The sequence below is a fragment of the Mugil cephalus genome, chromosome 10 (genome assembly GCF_022458985.1).
Source record: "Mugil cephalus isolate CIBA_MC_2020 chromosome 10, CIBA_Mcephalus_1.1, whole genome shotgun sequence".
Lineage (NCBI taxonomy): Eukaryota > Metazoa > Chordata > Actinopteri > Mugiliformes > Mugilidae > Mugil > Mugil cephalus.
The window spans coordinates 19,985,968-20,007,244 of NC_061779.1; the positions used below are offsets into that span (position 1 = coordinate 19,985,968).

General features: G+C 44.6%; 1 protein-coding gene across 3 annotated transcripts in view; it reads left to right on the forward strand.

Moving 5' to 3' along the window:
* kcnq1.2 (potassium voltage-gated channel, KQT-like subfamily, member 1.2) overlaps positions 1-17,700 on the forward strand; it is a 161,376-nt gene extending 143,676 nt beyond the window's left edge. For all 3 annotated transcript variants that reach the window (XM_047597062.1, XM_047597061.1, XM_047597063.1), the window contains one exon: positions 15,628-17,700. In XM_047597062.1, coding sequence (XP_047453018.1) covers positions 15,628-15,774 — 147 coding nt within the window. In that variant the 3' untranslated portion in view covers positions 15,775-17,700. The remainder of the gene's footprint in view (positions 1-15,627) is intronic.
* The last annotated feature ends 3,577 nt before the right edge of the window (positions 17,701-21,277 follow it).

A 21,277-nucleotide genomic window follows, 5' to 3' on the forward strand; every position in this document is an offset into this window, starting at 1 on the left:
TGTTTATTTGCACTTGGGCTCCCACCAGCACCTCAGCTGTTTACAGTGTTTATTTGAATTGTTTCATTTTATTTTCCAAAAGAAAAAAAAAATCTTCTGTTTTTAGCATCATTTTGTTTGGACAATGCTGGTTTGTTTCTTGACCTATAAATATTTCTAGACGGACAGCCGGATAGACATCCTTCCCATCGGCAGAGGTCAACCAATTAGCTGAAGGAAGCTATTGGTCTAGATGGTGTTTTTATTTGCATAGCTGTGTTTCTTTTGCTAATAGAAGCAGTTTCATGTCTGACCTCGCAGGGCGGGACAAGTGTAAAAATATTGCAGCCACTTGCATTTTCCTCTTAATACAGTGGCATTACAGTGTGTGATGGTGTTTTACAGGGTTGCTGTATCATTAAGCAGTGTTTGTGATGCAGGTCTAAGTATGAAGGATGCAAGTGTAATTCCACAAGATGAAAATTCAAATGGAAAGAGGAGGTTTAAATGTGTTGCTGACACATTTGCTCCGCCTGAATCAGCAGTCTAATTAATTTCAACATTTCATTGTTCCCAAATGTTCACGCCGATTCATCTGGAGCAACTGAAAGTGCTGCTATCCTCTAAGTGCACACCCACGACCATCGTCAGCGTCGGAGTGTCCGCCCACATCTTTAGTTGATGGTTCAGTAGTGTGCTGGCAGGAGTGGTCCGGATGTTAGGGGTTGGCTACAGAGAGGTTAATCACCATCAGAGCTCAGACCCCCTGGCCTTGTTCAGAACCAGCAAAGCATGCTGCTCTGTGTTTTCACAATACATCCTCGCGACCATTAGTGCTGTGTCACCACACACGGTCTTGTACAAGATTATGCGACAGAATGTGTGTGCGTGACAGAAAGAGTTGCGGGTTTCAGGAATCAGGAACACACAGCTCCACATTTACGTGTACAGTCACATGAAGTCACCCACATATACGTTTTGGAGGAGATGAGTCTTATTAGCCACCTCCTGACTCAGGGTATACTTTGAGGAAGTCTGGGCCAGTGGGCCTCTGCTTACTCATGCCTGCAAGTTACAAAACGTAACTGGCCCACTCAGAGTTATATTAAAAGGCCATTATACTGCTGGTATTGTCATCCAAATAAGGCTATTCCCCTGCCTTCCTTCCTGTGATAAATATTCAAGACGTATACAGGGAGCAAAGGACGGATTGCACCAACCAGATTTGCTATAGTAATTATGGCATTAAATCAGTCTCACAAAGCATGAGCAAATCTTTTTTTTTTTTTTTTTAATTTTTTAAAAATTGGATGCATATATATATATATGTGTGTGTGTGTGTGTGTGTGTTTGTTTGTTTGTTTTTGCACAAGTTAGTTTTAAATATTGCAAGAATGAACAGTAAAAACAGTAATAGGGCTTCCACGGTGTATTTTTTCCACGGTGTATTTTTCGGCACCTTTTCTAGTGTCACAATAAAAAAAGTTGATACAAACAGTGACTTTAAAAAATTTACTTGAGGTTGTAAGTCCTTAATGTGAGACAGAAAGACAAGTTTCTAAATACATTTTGACATAGGCAAGATTTAATAACCCCTCTTTGTGTGACACTTGTCACAGTTTTTTAGTCAAACGTGACCACTAGTAGTTGACATGAAGTGAAAAAAATCAGCCTGGACAACTGAGCATAAAAAAAGAAAAAATAGTCCTTATCCATTTCCTCTAATAATGTCCATTGCAACTTCTTTTTCCCCTTTTTTCGTTGTTTTTGTTTTCAGCTGCATCATCTATTTGCTGTTCTCTGTTTATTACAGTCATGCGTGACATGTCCTAATGTGACCTTCTGACCACACTAGACAGTTTATTCACTCCAAACTGATGCAAATATGGCCAATCTGGCCAATTTTATTATTTATTTATTTGAAAGATTTTAAATGTTTAAGAATATTGTGGAAAGAAGGATACTCACACATTCAGGTGGTATCAGTCAGAATCCCTCACACAGGCCATAGAACTAAAAAACGTCTATTTCCCTGTTACAATAATTTTTATATATCTATATATCTCCTAGTCTGCTTATGCCATTTGTTTTTTTTTTTTTCAATACTGCACATTTGAGTTTCCCAGCTCAACAAAAGCTTGAGGAGATGAGTCGTACCTAGCAAAGATCACAGTGGAATACATCGGCCTCGCGCTGCTGGTTCTGTCTGAGTCATCCTGCCTGGGGCGGCATGATAATGTGACCTCAAGTGGCGTGATGTGTGACCTGAGCTATTCCCTCTATTATAAACCACAATCTGTGAAGGGGAGTGGCACTCATTGCCCAACTTGGGTGGCTTCCCCTTCTTTCCCTTTTTTTTTTTTTTTTCTCACTGCATGTGCGTACTCGGGAGAAAATTGCACAACATCAAATTAGCCAAGTTTTTTTTTTTTTTGTGATGAACACTCAGCCATACATGTGGAAGTTTGATTTTCCTCTTGCTCTTTTCCTCTAATTTCCCCACAAGCTGCATTTTTTTTCTCCTCTATTTACCCGACCGAAAATAGATCATTTAAGGGGTAAGAGGTGTAACTCATGGTGCACCCTGTGTATTTCCAGCGTGTCCCAAAGTAGCGGCAGCAGAGGCCGTCTCTCCAAGTCTTCCACTCTCCGACAGTGGACGCAGTGTGTCAAGGTGGTGCGGTTGTTAAAAATAGTAAGAGTTAATTCAGCAGAAAACGTTTAGCTACCTACAGACATTTCCTGGCTAAGGCTGCATTTCCTACCCTCTCCTAGATCAACAGTCATCTATATTAGGACTGCGATCTGTCCTGGCTGCTTCCTTGGAGGGGTGGGGCCAGACAGTGACGGAGAAGATCCTGCGAAAATGAGGAGGCAAGGGCGAGGGGTGGAGGGGGTTTGTTTGATGAAAAACTGGCTCTCTGTTTACTACAAGCTAAAAATACTACCCGGCCTGGTTTGCAGCGGGGTTGAGAAGGTGGGGGTTTACATGTGTGTGTGTGTGCGTCTGTTGCCCCAAACCCAACAGCTGGACGGTCCCGTAGCGCTGCGGGAGCAACAGGTGGAAAAGTAGGTGTGTGGTTCTATGTTTGTACTGTACATATGTCTCAGCGTGTAGTGGCTTTAGGATATGTGAGTGTAGGATGGAGCCTCTGTGCAGAAATCCATGCTTACATGCACACACGTGATTTTTTACACACTAGTAGCCTTGTAAAAAAAAAAAAAAAAAAAAAAAAAAACAGTCTGACACAGAGGCTGTGTCTACGGCTAACCTCAGTCCTGAATTGTCTTATTCATGCTCTCGCTCTCTAATCTATTTAAATCCCAACTGCACTAGTGCTATGAATCAAAATTAATGACTGTGTTGTTGATGCTGATGTTAAAGCTCTGGTATGAGCGCTGTTTTTTTGCCACGCACGAGAGCGGCTCTCTTAATAGGCCTCTCTATTTATATGCGCGTGTGTGTGTGTTGGGTGGCTAGCACGCATGTCTTTCTGCGCTACATGCTTTCGCCCTGATGACAAGAGGCAATTGGCCTTCCAAGAGGGCTCAGTATCTCTCTCCGTCTCAGTCTGCCTCCGTATATCTAAAATGAATGTTTCAGATTCTATGATTAAATACCTTCCTGTTTGTGCTGCTGCCATCAGATAAGCGTTACCAGGCAGGGAATGTGGAGGAGGGAAACAAGGTAAAGCCAGCAGCCAGCACACTTCTCTGGATTATTATCGGCATACCTGAGATGCTGGGAAAAAAAAAAAAAAAAAACAGGAGACGGAAATTGCACCTGGATGGCAACAAGAATCACAAGATGAATTACTTTTTAAAAAAACGCTCCCCCTCCCCCATCCCCATTTTGTTACTCTATACTTCACACAGCAGGAAGTTGTTATAAGCCGAACATGCTGTGTTCTCTTGATTGATCCTATTGTGTAATCAGCCGCAGCACACACCACATAACGAGCAACGTTGAGCTACAGCTAGCAAACAAAGGATATCAGAAAGCACACAGAACGAGTGGAATAGTTTCATCTGGCCTTATCAGTTTCATGTTTTGTTTTGTCTGCTCAGCCTGGCAGGCCCAACTGTTGGTCTTCAGGAAAGAATGTAGGCCCATCAAGCTTAGCTGATGGAGTCATTATGAAATTTTCTTTTGAAACAACACCACACATCCCCGTCCGCTGTCAATAGGAAACTCTCCGTGTGGCTCGAATTCCAGCAGAATTTGGTAATGCCGCAAAGAAGCAGTTTTTTTTTTTGTTTTTACCACTTTGCTCCTTGTAATCTACTTTTAAATGAACACACTTGTGGGAGCTCCGTAGACTTTGTGACCTCTACGCTGTTTCCCCCCCCACACTTCCACCAATCGCGTGTCTCAAAAACACTGTCAGCGTCCAACGACGCGTCCCCGCTCCCTCAGCTTCCCTCGACGTTTTCAGATCACCACCAAAACATCGCTCCTTAAAAAGCCAAACAAGCGAGCGAGGCTCCTTGCCAGCGCCGCATCTCGTGTCTGCATCTTCGAGGACAAAATGCCACCGTAACAAAAACAACAGTCTCTGCTGGAATGGGGAGAGATGCTATATTTGGAAACACACGAGCAGGCGACGCGACGTCTCTTCTTGTCTGTCTTGTCTGTCCCTCGCCTGCCTTCTTACGTCGCCTCTTCCTCTCAATTTCTGTCTGCGTGCGTGCGAGGCCAGCTGTTGTGATATAGCATAATAAGGCTTTCAGTGCCAAATAATGGTTTTAATGCTGGTTAAAAGGGGTCCGGGGTTTGGTCGGGGTCGGGCTGGCTCCCGCCCCCGTGGATCAGCTGGCACACTGTAAGGGGCCGTGGCACCAGGCACAGGGCCACTGTCTGGGCAGCGCAGACAGCTGGCGGGGGGTGGGGCATGGGGATACTCTGTCTGGGATACACACACAGACACACTCATCATCTTTAATTCCCTCCACTATACCTAGGGGAGACTTGCTTACATCGCTTGTGATTCCGTCCAGGAAATCATAGAAGGTCTTGTGTAGCAGTTTGTTGTGCGAGAGCGTCGTATTACGGCTGATCAAAACTTGAAATACTGGTTTGCTTGTGGCTGCCCGGCGTTCACAAAACTGTAAAATGCGCATGATACGGTTTTGCTTTTGCAGTTTGGATAGATTCGGATGATTAATACGGGTAATGCTTCCTGAGTTCAAACATTTACGCATTTCGGCTTATGTGCATGGATGCATTTTTATTTAGTAATTATTATTTAGAATGCGTCTGTGTAAAAAAAAAAAAAATCATAGCAATTGTACTAAAAGTGCAGCGGCTACTGATTTGTTGCATTTAATTGTTGAAATTAATATTTGAGTAATCAGACGACAAACGGGCGCTGGTCATGGCTTCTTCAATGTGGTTCCATTTTGCATAAATCCTTCAGTTAAAAAAAAACAAAAACAACAGTATCATCAGGTAAACCTGTGATGACGGTTAGTACAGGATGCAGCCGTAACAGACGCCGTACGTCAGCGTTTTAGTTCCTCGGAATACAGCAGCGCCTGTGTTGTTGAGGGAAGCTCATAAGCCACGATGCCATTGGTATCCATTTCAATAGTCTCCCTCAACCTAGACCAAAGTGCTGGCACGCCCCTGGTCATTTATAATATCAGGCTGACTGGCCTATTGATGATGAGAACAAAGCCACAGTGTGGCCGACCTACAGCAGTGGCCGTAGTAACACGGCACCTCCCCGGTGAATGACGATGCCACGCTGGCTGCCACCACAGCCTGGCACAGGAGGGGGAGGCGGGGGAGCGTGTCAGTGTGTGTGTGTGTGTGTGTGTGTGTGTGTGTGTGTGTGTGTGTGTGTGTGTTTGTGTGTGTGTGTGTGAGGGGTTGGGGGGCATTTGGTGGTTGTGGCAGCTGGCATTGAGAAGGCGAAGGGGAGAGTTGGGGCCGGGAGGGGGGAGCGGCTGGGGGGCCAAGTTCCTCATTTATAAAGACTCCCCTGTGTTAACCCCATGCAAGGCCACACCCTGGATGTAAACTCTAAATTGCATGCTGAGGTGCACGCACACACACACATGCTGTAGTGTAGTGGTAAACACACACACACGCGTAGAGGTATGAACAAGCAAACTGTCTGATTACCTTTTAACCCACAAACACAAAACCCATTCTCTGGTTGTTTTACGTGAGTGGATGTTCGCATCAGCAGTTGTGTATTCTTGTGAATGGATGAGTGTGATTCAGAAGGAGAGCGGCCTCCGCTCCAGTCTGGCTGCGGCGCCGCTGCCGATGAAATGTGGAGTGGTGTCACGTTGCTGAGCTGTTTAGTAGCTCTGAGGAGACGGAGGAATGTAATCAAACTGTCCTGATTGAGTCATGTGACAGCTATTCATCTTCCCACATCAGAGCCGGCGATGATGAAATATTGGTGTTTGCTTCATTTGGATGTGTTGAAATGGCTCCTTGAAGAAGAGAGGCCTCAGATAACTCAGATTTTTTCGCTGCTTAGGTGTTTGTATGCGTAGGTTTGTGTTGTGTTTATGTTGTGCACGTTTTAAACGCGGCAAAATTGTCAAGTGTCAGACTGTTTATGTTCCCGTCTCAAAATGTGTTTGCAGCCGTGTTCTGTCTTCATGAGGGCCACCACACTGGGGACCAGTTAGGAGCAGATCTTGCCCAGCTGTCTTTGAGGACAAATGGTCCATCAGGCAACTGCTTATTCCCCCCCCACACACCCCCTCTCCTCTACCTCCTCCACCCTCGCTCCCCTCGCCACCACCCCCCCAATGTGTTTACTTGACTTTCCATGCTTAAAAACCGTTTTGAGTGCTTTTATCGGTTTGTTTGCAGGACCAGAAATAGCTGGTGGTGGTGACAGCTTCCTGGAAACAGATCGTAGGGGGGTCAAAGTGTTTATGGATAGATGGCATTTTTCATGGATTTCACGTGTAATGGATGGTAACGGGCACTCGAGTTTGTTTTTGTATTTACTCATTTGTTCAAACTTTGGCCCTGCTCCCAATAATTTAACATTTGACAAGGTTTGAATTCGGAGAATAATCAAACACGATCATCCATCAAAGTCCGACTTTTTTTTTCCAATTTAAAGTTCCTCAACAACTATAAATTTTCTGTTCCAGTTGAAATAAAAAAAAGAAGTTTAGTTGTTCACGCCTTGAATGTAATCAGTAACATACTCCTCTCACAAACAGGTTGTGAGATGTACATTTTGCACAAACGAGGCAGTGAATGCCACACCTGTATTCCTCCGAACTGACAGCAGCTCATTTCCCTGACCCTCACATCTCCAAATATGAAAAGCTCCTAACGTGCCTCCAACAGGACATCAAAGCCTCTTCGGTTGATTAAATTTATGAACTTTTTTTTTTAGCCTCCTTATGACATGAAAGCCCATCAGTGTTCTCCGAACGTACGTATTTGCATGGACATGCGCGGTCATACGCCACCATGCACGCACACTTTATCTCGTTCGCAGCCGTGCCTAAACAGAATTGTCAGTAAATCAAATGAAACACCCACAGTGTTTCAGCGAGAAGGCGTGTGCTCCGAACAACGGAGAGATGAAAAGGGAAAAAGAGACGAAGTGGAGGGGGGGGGGGAGTGGACGCGGGGGATTGTACGCCCTTGTGAAAGTAGCCCTCAGAAACAAAAGCAGCTTTGAGTGTGCGTCTACTCAGAAGAGAGATTAGCTGATACACACCCCCCTCGACACGCCACCAACACCACCGTCACCACCACCACCACCACCACCACCACCCCAGCAGAAAAGAGCTTTGGCTGCAGTTTAGTGGCACGTGGCGCAGCCCTTGATACTTACCATGTGCGTCAGGTGCTCTCGCTCAGTTTCCTGTTCATTTAAAACATAACCACCGTTTCTCTCTTTCACTCCCTCCTTCCCTTACCCCAGAAGCAGTCCATTCACACGGCCGCCTCGCCGCCAGAGCCCTCAGTTCCTCTTACGCCGCTTCTCTCTCTCTGTGTCCATCTCTTTCTCCTGCTTTTACAAATACAAAGAACATATTGTATCTGCCAGCGTTAAAGTGAATCCATTCTCTTTGGCAGCAGCCCGGCCCGTGGTGAATCTGAGCCGGGCGAGCTCTGCTTTCCAGTTGGCACCGAGGCCACTGGTGGAGCAATTTGGTTGCTTGTAGGGTTGGTGAATTTGAGTCCAGCTGACACGTCGGTTTAGAATTCATTCATGCAGTGTCATTCTCGCTCTCCATCCCTCTCGTTTTCACTCATCGTGCAGGCACAAGCAGCACCAGTTTCCCTGAGGATTCTTAAATGTTAGGCTTCTCCTGTCTACGGCTTTATTCGCGCCGTGTGTGACGACACGCTGGAACGTCTGCAGTATCACCAGCTCCTGAGAGGTGTTCTCAAGAAACAAAAACACAACTGTACTGTAAATTCACAGGGGGAGTTTTACAAATGGGTCATATTTTCACACGTTTATTGCATTAGCTGGTAGTCTTCAGAAGTTTTCCTCCATCTGACGGGAAAGCAGACTATTGAGCATGTTAGAAACCATAAAAGAAGAACTTTTAAGGTCCTTTTATTGCAGAGACGCTGCACTAAAGCATGCAGACATGTAAACGGACCTTCTAATGTACTGAATTTACTTGGAACTATGGAAATATACTAATTCCTGCAGGTAGCCCTTTACAGTCCTCCAAATGAACACACAACACGTTGCCACATTTGCATATTTTTGCATGAAAGCCTATATATATGCTCTGCCCCCAACATGGCAATAATATGATGCTATCACATTTCATTATCATCGTACAAGCCCTGAGATGAAAACAACCTCCTCCTCTCTCCCCAAAAACCGATGGGTTCCAGAGAATGAGTCAGCAAACTCGCAAGGCAGCAAAAAAAAAAAAAAAACTGTTCGATATTTTACATTTGCATGACTCTCACTTCTCACTCGTTTTTCCAATCAGCTCCTTGTAGCTTCTCGTAGCTACCCGTCCACATTTGTCTTTTGCTGTTTCCCAGTGATGGTGTAGATTGGTGTGACTGGTTCAACGTCACAAAGGGCCGGCACTTTGCACTGATCTTCACTTTCAAAGCCGAGAATGTGAAGAGTGAGCCACACATGGGTGTAATGTATGTTTGAATTTACCCAAATAAAACTCTCATCTGAAGATGATGACGAGCCTTTTTTCTAATTTGAGCATAAATTCAGATTTGATTTTGTTGCCTATTTTTCAATAAGCCATTAAGATGATAGTTAGAGCCATCACGTCCATCTTTATTCACGGTCTGTAGTTAGATGGCACTGGTGTTGCTGAAAAGTGCTCTATTACACAAAATCATAAAACCTTAGAGTCTGTAGCAGCTTCCAAGGATTTAAAAATACTACAATCCAGAATAGCCGAAGTTTAACTAACCCCTCATACATCACTGAAATCCTAATCTCAGGTGTACACCTTGTAGTAGAAGTCGTTCATAAATAAAATCCAAGCTCTGTGACCATACAGCATCTACAAAGTCAGGATCTAGCACCAAAGAAAATGAACTTTGACTTATTTAATCAATATATTAAATACGCATTATTGTGTGTATGCGCCGTCTGTCCTTTAGTTTACTTCAGATTTTATAGAAATTGAATAGTGTTTCCACAGCGGCTGCCAATATGAGAGTCTGAAGCAAAAACCACTCCAGGATGATTCACCCACTTAGCCGTAGGAACGGCCCGTGTTTATGTGTCAGTGAAGTAGACATCTCAGCTACTTTAAAATCTACCTGAAATGACAGCCGCGCCTGTCCAGCTAGCCTTCATAGCATGAGGTAAAGTGTACACACATTAAAAGCATTAAAGCTTCATGTCGCAAATGTTCTACAAACAGCGTTCCTTAAAAAGCAGTGGTGGTGCTCCACGGCACGCAATTAAATGTCACTTCTCAAGGGGCATGCTGCTCTTAGCACCCCCGCCCTCTCCAGATTTCCATTCTCCATTCATGAAGCCCTGTCAGAGTGATGATAATGATGACCTCTGTGTAATGCTAGCCTGTTACTGGCCCACCAGAAAGGCCAGTGTATACACCCTCTGTTGCTTTTTCTGCATTGTCCATTGTGTCAGGGGAGAATTGCTGGGACTTGCGTGTTCGTATGTGTGCGCGTGTGCAGGGAGGCAGCCAGGGCGAGCTGCACAGAGATGGGGAGGTTCACCTGAACTGACCCTGTGCTGTCGCTCGTCATGACACTATGGATTTTGTGGGCGCTGAGATGGAAAATTACTGAAAACAACCAATCTACCTACATCCGAGTTAGCCGCTTGCTGTTGCTAATTTGGTTAAAAGATAAACCGTGATTTGTTCAAGACATCAAGGGCAAACAAGAAATTAAAACACCAAGCATCTGAGTCTGGATGAACAGGGAACGCTTATTTTGAAATGTTTGAATGTGTTTTATTAATTAATTAATTCATTTATTTGAATTTATTTGGGGTTTAGTTTAGGGTTTCATTTTTCCACATATCAAATTTTACCTGGTGAAATACAAGTCCAATATGTACTCACCTTGTCAATGACCTGGTGTATAGTTTGTTTGATTTCGACTTTTTTTAAATTTTTTATTTATTTATTTTTTTTCAGAAAACAAAGGCCAATCACAATTAGATGAAAGTTACATTACTGGATGACCTCCTCCATGTTTCCTGTTTATTAGATTTAAGAATGAATTCATTGATTTGTGAAATATCTGTGATAGTTTTGTTAATTTTTGTACATTTACATTTTTGAGATTCATGGTATATAAATCTCACCTTTTTTTTTTTTTTTTTTTTTTAATTTTCTTGACAAGTTTTTTCTTCAAGACTTTTTTAAAAATGTTAATGTTGCAGATCCGACTCATCTGAAAGATTCCCTGCAGGCTTTTTGACCACTAGTGAAGCTATGGGGCATCATTTTAAAAGCAAGTTCATTTTTTCTTTGTGTTCAGAAAGATGTACATTTATACATTTATTTTTATTTGTGCTGTTCCTGCGATATAAGGTAATAATTTTTACAAGAAAAACCCACAAGGTACCTTTTTAAAAAAGAAAAAAAAGTCTCTATCGCTCAACATAATTGTTCAAGATAGTTTAACAGAATAAAAAATGAACTTTAATAAGTAAAACCGCACTAGAGCCGTGTTTTAAAACCTTGCATTGTTATTCCAAATGCCCCAATGGGAATATTAAAGTAATCCTTTTCCAACTGGAATGAACATTATGTGAGTCATGTTAGCAGTGTGAGTACACAGAGTCATAACAAAGGTAAGGAAAAAAAAAAAGTACTGTAAATTCGTCTGGCGTTGCACAGGTTGGACCGAGAGGCCTTTTGAGGTCACGGTGGTGGGAAAACACATTGCATATTCATTACAGCATGTAAGGATGGTGACCTTTGCAATTGTTTCCTTCTGGTCTTATCTGTCTCTATTGTCTCGTGCAACTGAGAGCATTTCAATGACAGGAATCCTGTTTTGTTGAATAGCACGGCCTGGACAGACACAGATGCCAAGACATTCCTGGAGCTGGTAGTCTCTCTTTTTTTTCCCCTCTCTGCTCTTCTCCCCTCGTGCTTTCTTTGTTTTCACCCTTCATCATTCCTTCGTCCTGCTCAAGGTGAATGTCAAAGAGAGAGAGAGAGAGGGAGAGAGAGCAGGAAGGGGAGGAAGATGAGTCTCCATTTATGAGCTCCTGTGTTTTTGTTTGCCTGTGTGTTCAGTGTCAGCTCGTTGAACGTTCAAAGAAAGGCCGTCTGCTCAGTAATCCAGTCAGGACTGCGCCGCACAATGTATATGCCGGCCTTGTTTTCCCTGCTGAATGAGCCGCACCACTTCACAACACCTAATTACCATTCATTACATGTCAAGGCTACCGCACACTCCCTCATTCTGCTTCATCCAGTATCTCATATCCCCCTCGCATGTCATGTCTCCATTTGTCAGTAATCACGATAGAATTTGGCACGGTTCAAAGAATGCAGCGATAGCAGCCCTGAGCTTTACTCCAGGCTTTTTAAGTCCCCAACAGATGGCAGTGTGAATCGCTCTATCAGCACGGGCCGGCTTGTGAGGAGAGAATGTGAACAAAGTTACGCTATTCTGCATCTTCTCTTCTCTTCTCTTCTCTTCTCTTCTCTTCTCTTCTCTTCTCTTCTCTTCTCTTCTCTTCTCTTCTCTTCTCTTCTCTTCTCTTCTCTTCTCTTCTCTTCTCTCACGTGTTTCATGCAGTGTGCGCTATGTTACATCTCCGGGAACCAAACGAAATGCAACACTTGTGTGCATGGGGCAATGCAAAATGCGGCGCCGCACCACATTTGTAGTGTCAGTCTCCAGTAGCCTTTATCAAGCCGACCCATGTTAAATCTGGCGATATGACGTAATGTGTGCCAGACATGTTGTCTCTTCTGTTTTTCTCGCTGCTGCTTCACTGTCTAAGAAAACGTTGCCTGCAGCGGCAGCGATAAAGCCGTTAGTTCATCTCATCGTGAATTAGGTTTATGTGTAGATACTTAATGTAATCACAGGGGAAAATCCGCGTTCTATTCTGAGCGGCAGAATTTCACCGCGCCAGCTGGCTAACTTATTTTACAGCCAGACACTTGTTGTACAGTCAGACTGGTGACAGGACGGCTCGGGCCGCCTCAGTTATTGTCCTGACATGAACGCGGTTCCTCGCTCGCGCCGTGTTTGTTTGTTGTGTGCTAGGTGACGAGCGGGCTAGCGCAAACAAGCATGCGTGTTTGTTTGTCGACTTGAGTGCCTCTGTTTGTTGCAGTGTAGCAGATAACAGACAGACAGTCCCAGGGGAGGGCAGGAAGGTAGCGCAGGAAGGGTGTTCCTGTGTGAACAGGAGCTCAATGTCCTCCCCACCACTGTCCCCATACTTCATGTCTCCAGCAGTCACCATAATAACTGGAAGTAGATGAAGTTTTGGTCAAAGATCAAACACGCTGTAGATAGTGTATCTATGTTGTTTTGTTAAAGGGTTCTTGAATGAAGTTGCGTTCCCTTTGTACCTTCACAGATGGATAAGACTAGCAAGATAAAAACGGGTCTGAGAAATGTGTAGAGCCCGTTTTTGGGACAATTTTTAGGTTGAACCAAATAGTAATGAATTAAAAAAAATTTAAAAAGTGTGTCAATAAATACTTTTATTTATAGTTATTTTTAATAACATTTTTTATAACACAGAAAATGTTCTTTTCTTTCAAGAATGTGCTCTCGTTAACTGTCAGAAAGGAGAAAGCTTGATTCCCATTAATGCTTGGGCACACCCGCTCTGTTTCCCTGAGGTGCAGTCAGAGGGACCTCATCGGACTCTAGGGTAACTCCTGCTGCTGAGGGGTCAGGTTTGTGACTGTTGTGACTGTCCCATGTGTTGTCTGCGGTCAGAGGGAGGGTCAGGGACAGCTGGAGCATCACCTGTCCCTGGATGGCATGTGTTTGTATGACACAGCAGTGGCGTTTGCAACCCTGCTCGCTTCCATTGTAAAGAACTTCATAAAATGCAGCAAACTGTAAGTGCAATCTCATAAGTGAGCTGTATTATAAACAGTGCGTCAACATACTAAAGGTCAGGCATGCTTTTGTATTTAAAGTCTTACAAATGATGACAAAAACACAAGGAGTGTGTATAAATAAGGACGACGCTGTAGGCGTCATGTAACAGGACATTTACACATCAGGCAGTAAAAAATGCAACCTCAGTTATTCGTTTTTCATGATTTGAGCCAAATGCTGTTAACTAATCGTATTACACACACACACACACACAACCAAAAACTAAAAATTTGCTCCACTCTTGCCCACATCCAGATTAGGAAACGCGAGGAAATGCAACAAGGTGCCCTCTTTCAACACACCAGCCGACGAGAAACAGTGACGCATTGGTGCGCGCCGCCTTTTCACAATCTCCCCGTCGTCTCACTGTTGCGTTTCCACACTCCCACGCAGTCAGAGGCGATAAATAAGTCTCCTGTGTTTGCAACACGCCTATCTAATTATGTTTTTCATGTCTCTCTATGGGCCTCCTAGGCCGCTCCTTGAAGGCGCACGGCAGGAGGAATTCCTGATCCATTTTAAGCCCCGACGAGAATGTTGATAAGTCTGTAGATTACTGGCCGACATGTTTATGATACCCTATTATTCTTTAAGCTTCATCCGGGCCCAGCGCGTGCTTCGTCGACTTAGCACAACTATTTGGGTCAAAGCATTCTCAGAGGAAAGTATCGTGGATGGCGAAATATCAGTGGACCAGCGGAAAATGTGAAAATGGACTCATTGTGTTGACCCATCACTCTGAGCGATATAAGTGACACGTTACACAGCGACTCCCCGTAGCCGATACAACACGTGACCTGAAGTTAACTTGATAACTCTATAACCTTTAATTATAGACGTACAAAATGTTTTTCCGTCTAGTTTTTGAAGAACAGGCGTCTAGTGACTTGACTCGTTTAAAACCTTCAAACGGAAACATTAAAAATAAAACATCAACAAATGTATTTGTCTAGACTGTAATATTTGACAATGCACATTTGTTTATGAATTATGATTACTGGCGTGCTGTGATGTGAGGCCATTCTTTGCTGTGGCCTGCTATGTTATTTGAGATTTATGCTTCCTATTGTGGCTCATATTTCAACAACAATAATAGCTGCTAAATGTCCCGCTCTGCCATAAAAATGTCCCGGCCATCAGGCGCACTCACTAAAAGATGGAGGAGAAAGAAGGGCCATACCTTTGAGCCTATGAAAATGCCACTGATGTTAACTATCTAACTGTGCCCTGCCAGAAATACTGCAGCCGGGCCAGAGTTCCTTGCTATCAGCGTCTGCTAGAGACAGGAGTCTGAATCTGTCTGGTGCGCGAGATGTTATGGCTCTTTGATGTGCTCTGCTGTTTGGGCTTTGATTTACGGAGCGCCATCTTTATCATTTTCGGCAGTTTCTTGAAGCCGTTGGGGCCAGCAGAGGATATTGGTTTGTGCGTGTTTGTCTTTAAGTCGTCTTTTTTTTTTTTTTTTTTTTTTCCGGGGGGGTGATGCTTTGATAAGTGCTGAGGTAAAACCACGGCCAGGGCTGAGAAGATGGAGAAAAATCCCTTTGAAGTTACCAAGCTGCGGGGAGTGCACTTGGCACCTTCACCCTGTGGCTGTGCATCAGGGTGTGTGTACGGCGCAGGCGCATGGACATGGTCACCGTATTTGCATGTCACCAGACAGTCTGAGAGCTGTTTGCTTATATGACTCAGGTAGAGACATTCATCTGCATTCACACCGTGGTTAGAGGGCTGCGCCCTGTCTGTGATGCCTCTTTTGGGTGACACACCTGTGTTTACAGTTGAGGGAGCATGTAAACAGAGTGGCCTAAATGTCTGTGTTGTGTGTGTACGTGTCTTACCACTCAGGGATCATGCAGCTCAACAGCTTTTGTAATGAGTGGCTTCCACAGGTAGACAGCGACTGGCGGACAAACATGTCATTATATCTCGCTCTACTCTGTCATTGGGACGGCGACTATATTAAAGAAGCAGATGGATATCAAAAGCGAACGCGAGCTCGCTGGCGCTCTCTGCGCACTGTATTTAAAAGTGTTTATCCTGGAGGTATTCAGCTCGTCTAACCTGTTTGTCCTTTGTGTTGAATGCAGGTCCAACAGATGGACCAGAAAATGGACTCGGTCCTACGGATCCTGCTGGAGCAGTTTCCGCCCAAAGCGGAGCTCACGTCCAAACCCTCCATCCGCAGGGTGACCATCCAGAAATGCGTGGGTGCTAGCATCGACGAGGGGCCCTGACGCCGCGGAGGTGTTCACGTTGGGTGAGACGATGCCCTCACTATCAAAGGATAATCAAAGGAGCCGGAGCTCACATCAACGGCAAGGCCTCCTATGAAGGGGGAAGCTTGCAAACAATCTCGGGACACAGTCTTCCAGAACCCCTCACCTTCCCCTCGCTTTTTCTTACCGACCTTTGACCCTTGAGAAAAGAACAACATTTAACTGTCCGCTTGACGCTCATCAGGGACATGAAGGCAAAACAACCACTAAGCGTAAGATTCCTAGAAAGCAGCCTGACAGACCTGTTCCTTCAGGTGATTGCTGGCTCTTTATGGGACCCTGTCTTTTTTTGTGTGTGTGTGTTATCTAAATGTAGCTTTTTTCTCCTACACTGGTACTATTTCCCCTCAGTCTTTCGGTCGTTCAACCAGTGACAGGCTGCATGTATTTATTTCACCACATTAGCCCCATAATCACTACTACTCCACCATGTTCATTTATACGCAGCCCGTCACCGAGCGGCATTCCTCTACTCCAAATATTATTTCAAAGCTAACTAACCCCATAATGAAGTCATAATGCAATCAAAGCACTCAAGTTCCCCAAAGACATCGAGAAAAACTGAAGGTCCGGCCGTGGCAGAGGCATTCCTCAAACCCGTCTGATTATCTTGGCACCGTCCACACCCAGCACAAAACAGGGTTATTTCCACAGACACATATCCACCAATTTAACCGTACTCCGTCTGCAGCGGGTGTTTGTTGGTACTGATCGAATAACACGAGGAGGGAAGTGCAGATTATCTGTTGACTTTGCCCTGCATTGAGCACCGTAAGGCCATAAGGAGTGAAAGAAGTGGAACTAAAGACGTGTGTCTTGCCTGGGTTGGGTGTCCAACGTAGTGCTGATTTACAGCTACGCTTGAGCTAATAAAAATAGCCAAACAGGACCTGGTGCCGCATTACAGGACTCCAGTCTGAAGTTATGGCACAAGGCTCTGTGTTTGCTTGAGGTTTTCACTCACAGTTTTCATATGGTTATCAATCTCAAACACTTTCAGCGGGACCACTACTCACACCGCCACCGGGACTTCTGCTTAACATCTTCTGTTACCCTCGTCAGTTGGCTCACGCTGCCGCATTCAATTTAAAATAAATTTGCCCCATTAGAGCTCTGATTATTTTTTCTCTCCTGAGCTAATTAAGTGCTGAATTCCTGGTAAGGGGAGATTACCGACTGCGAGCGACTAATGAAAAGAAACACTGGAAAATGTTCAGAATTTAAACTGCAAGCTTTGAGTAACGGCCTCGCTAATGCTGTGTGAAGGATTTAGAAATTCTCTGCTACCACTGAGAGCAGACATCTGACGGAGAGAGACTCTCGCTTTGTCTCCGCGCTCGTAGTATTTATCTGACAGGGCGCTGAGAGCGCGTAAGAAGCAGAAAATAGAAAATAACTCAGTTAGCTTTTGTATGAAAGGCCTCCCATAATTATAGCATGCACATTCCTAAAAAGACGGATGCACACACCAAAGAGGGGTGAACAACTGAAGCGGAAAGAGAAGAGGCTTTTTCTCTGCGCTAGTGTATATTTTGATATTTTTGCAGTGGTTAAATATGAGCTATTATTTATCTTCTATTAAATGAAATGGTCGTATTTAAAGGCACTCTAGTTGTGTGACGGACCTTGATACATATCTGCCCGTCTGTCTCCCCTGTACAGTTTTGTAAGACTTGTAAATAGAAAGATTGCCTTATTCTACTGTATTTATTATAATGTGATCAACCTGGAATACTATATATCTGCTTGGAGTTGGAGTTGTACTAAACGCCGAGCGGCATCCCGCTGTCTAAACGGATGGAAATGATTGGAAATGATATTCACACGGACCCTCTGCACTGTAACTGCTGTAAATAATTAAATAATAAAAACCATTTCATTATGCTCTGCCTCGCTCTCTTGGTTTGGGAGAAATTTGATTACCAGCTCATGTATTCCATAATTTGCTTTCGTTGGAGGGTGAAACCTGTCTTGTAGTTTATTGGAGCCATTTGTTCAAATCTGGATCCGGGCCGGGTCAAGGTAAGTCGCGGGGCCGGAGTTCTTTCGTCCAAATAAAATCTACTCCTCGTTTCGCTGAATTCCTCTCACTCTGAAATCACCGCGAAAGAGGAGGAGAAAGAAAAATCATAACACGTCCACCTACTTTGAACTTCAATATTCCATAACCCATTGAGCGAGGCATGCGGAGGAAAGGAGAATATGTCTCGTGTTACCACTCAATTATATTTGCCTTCAAAGGCCAAAAAATACTGGGGATGTCCCAAGATCAGCAGGGCCCCGCGTCGGGAGATATAGAGAGAGAGGGGGAGTGGAAGGAGGGAGGGTCATCCTGGGGGAGGGCCAGGGGTGTAAGGAGGAGAGTCAGGAGGAGGACAGCAGAAGCATAAATGAGCTGGAGAGGAGCCCAAGAAGCTAGAGCGGAGCCATTTTCAATTAGCCAGAGGGACCGTGAGCGGCAGTGCTCTGTTGCCTTTTGTCCTCCTTTGGTTTCTATCTCCACTAGGGGATTTTGGCAGGGAGAGGGAGAAGGAAGAGGAGAAAGAAAGAAAAAGAGAGACCCCATGGCCAGCTCTGTCTGCGGCGGCTGCTCTGTGTCTCCTCCGTGCTCCTCTTTCATCTCAAGACCAGACAGAGAGAAGAGAGAGACTCCCACTTCAAAAGACAGTTTGATCTCAGAAGTACACAGGAGCACAACCTAAAAGAGGATCTGAGGGAGCTGTTTGAAAGGAGAACATAAGGGGCACACTGTCACAGATGCCGGACAGCGAGATCAGGCCGTCCCAGAGTCTGTGCAGAGGAGGAACAACTCAGGCAGCGGCATGAAAGGCTCTGTGAGCTGCATCGATCGTCCGCGTCCTCTTTGATCCTGGCACCTTAGCGCCACTCGGCGCAGAACAGCACATCACTGTGCTGCTGAAAGTAGTGCAACACAAAAAAAATCACACGGGACACACTTTATTGTGAGGAGGTGTATACAGCTTAAATTATGAAATCAGTCAGCTGACGAAATGATAAAATAAAGAATGACGTGACGTTTTAGGACTTTTCTATCTTTGATCCGTCCAATAAAATGTCTAACGCTATTGTTTCTGTCCAATATAAATCTTCACTTAACCCTTATCATGATTTCCCCCACTAGTGAGTCCCTCCACTTTTGTCACTAGTTGCATATTCACCTTTTACTTTTGCACTGGGCCTCTAATGTGAGTGGTTTGTTTTACCATTTACTGAAATCACTTGTTCGTTTCAACGCTCAGGCATGTAGAAATGCCTGAGCCAATGTGCATCAGCTCAGTGTCTTTACAAGGTCACGGCTGCCATGACGACAGTACTTCTGTAGGTAGGTCACACATAATAATAATAATAATGATAATAATAATAATAATAATAATAATAGTAATATATTAAATACATTTTATTTGTGGGCACCTCAAGCTCACTGCACAAAAAACAGCAAAGCATAAAACATCCTGAATAAAATACACAGAGCAATAAAAGTAAAAGCAGATTTAAAACGAATATAGAAATGAGGAAAAAAGGAAAAGCTACTTAAAAAAAAGGTTTAATCTTGAGACTGGATTTAAAGGTTGTCACAGAGTGTGCATTTGGGATCTCGCGTGAGTTGGAGGATCTGACAGTGCGGGAGGGAGGGCGTGTATAACTGGAGGAGCTGAGATAGACGTGATGGAGCTCGGCCGTGAAGAGCCTCAAAGGTGAGTATCAGAGTCTCGTGTTCAGTGCAGGACGTCATTGGAAGCCAGTGTAGCTGCTGAAGATCTGCAGCGTTTTGGACTGGAGACACTCGGAGGATAAGGCAGAAATCAAAAGCCAACAGTAGAGTCGATGCGTAATGTTGCGGAGGTGGAAGTAAGTGGACCTGGTGATGTTGTTGATGTGGGCTTCCAGAGATAAAGGACTGTCGAGGATGACGCCCAGACTCTTAACCTGAGGGGAGGGAATTACAGTGGAGTTATCGATGTTTAGAGAGAAACTGTCAACTCTGGCATGTTCCAGATGTTCCCAAGGGCCCGAGCCAAATGTGTAGCTGGTGAGAGACATGGGGGGGGTTGGGATTGAGGGACTTATACAAAATGAATACACGCCCTCAAGTGCAGGATGAATCATTAGTATTTTTACGCTAAATTATTTTCCAGAAAACGCTTAATTCTATACCATAACTATACCTACAAATGTTTTTTTTTTTTCTCTCTCTGGCACGTACGCACAAAAACACTTAACCATCAAAGCTGATTTCATGTGGTAAGTATTAACAGTAAGTATTCTTAGTAATGGCTGCCATTTTGAAACAATTTAAAATATGAAGTGATGCGTCAAAAGCTTTGCTGCGAGGTGAACAAAGCCGCGCGAGGCAGGTGGAGCGCTGCTGCATTTCTTTATTATCGGCAGACCGTGCAGCCCCGGTGGCTCGCATCCTGACCCTTTGATTCCCGTGTTTGTACAGCCAGGCTCAGCTGAGAGGCGGTGGCTGGCGAGTGGGTGGTAGCCGCCGGGCAGCGTGCGGCTGTGCGGCTGTGCCTTGCCCACCGCGGGGGGTTGCGCGGAGGCCACCTGTCTGGAGAGGCCCAGGCATGCAGGGGCCCAGCAGTGCTATATGAAAGCAGATATGTGTCAACAGGTGTGTGTGCATGTGCATGCGTGTGTGTTTGTAGTGTATCTTCCAGGATTGTGACAAACAATGTCAGCGGCAGCTGATGCCAGCCACTCCGTCAGGAGTTGTCCCTAAATAACTGAGGCCGCCAGTTGCCGGGAGGACAGTTGTCGAGGCTCTTTACCCTCCCCCACCGCTCTACGCCGCAGAATATATCACATATCCATTTTTGGTCTATGAGCATAAAATAGGCCACGACAGTCCCGCACACACACGCGCACACACACCTGGTATTATATTAGAGCAGAGCAAAATGTGAATGTGTGACCAATGAAAATCTCAGCTCCTACAGAACTGAAATGTTCTCAGTTTCTCAGCAGCGGAACACCGTGTTTGTTTTACCGTGTTATTCTTGAATAAAGGAAAAAGGTTTACACCTGTTTTTATGATTATAGTGTGTAGGCAGTTAGGTATGAGCAAGGTCAAGGATGAAAAGACGTATGAGGCGCAGCTTTGTGTTGCGTTCTTGAAAGTGCAGGGTGGAGTAAGCCATTTTAATCTAATAAATTAAGCGAGTATCGATTCACAGCCCATTAGCTATTCGTTTTCATACAGGGTGTTACTCGTGTTAATGGGTGTTAGCTTTGCAGCAGGACCCGGAGCAACGATTTGCTAAACCTCTACCCAGCCGACGTTAGTTACATGTCTCGCTGTGTTGTTAGTGCTGTCGCCTTAGCGATGCGCATGCATGAATATGGGCGGTCGAGCCCTGTGAAGGAGCTCTGAAGGGAGGAAGAGGTGTGTTTGGTTGGCCGTTGGCTTTAAGTACCGACCGACTTTCTCCGGAGT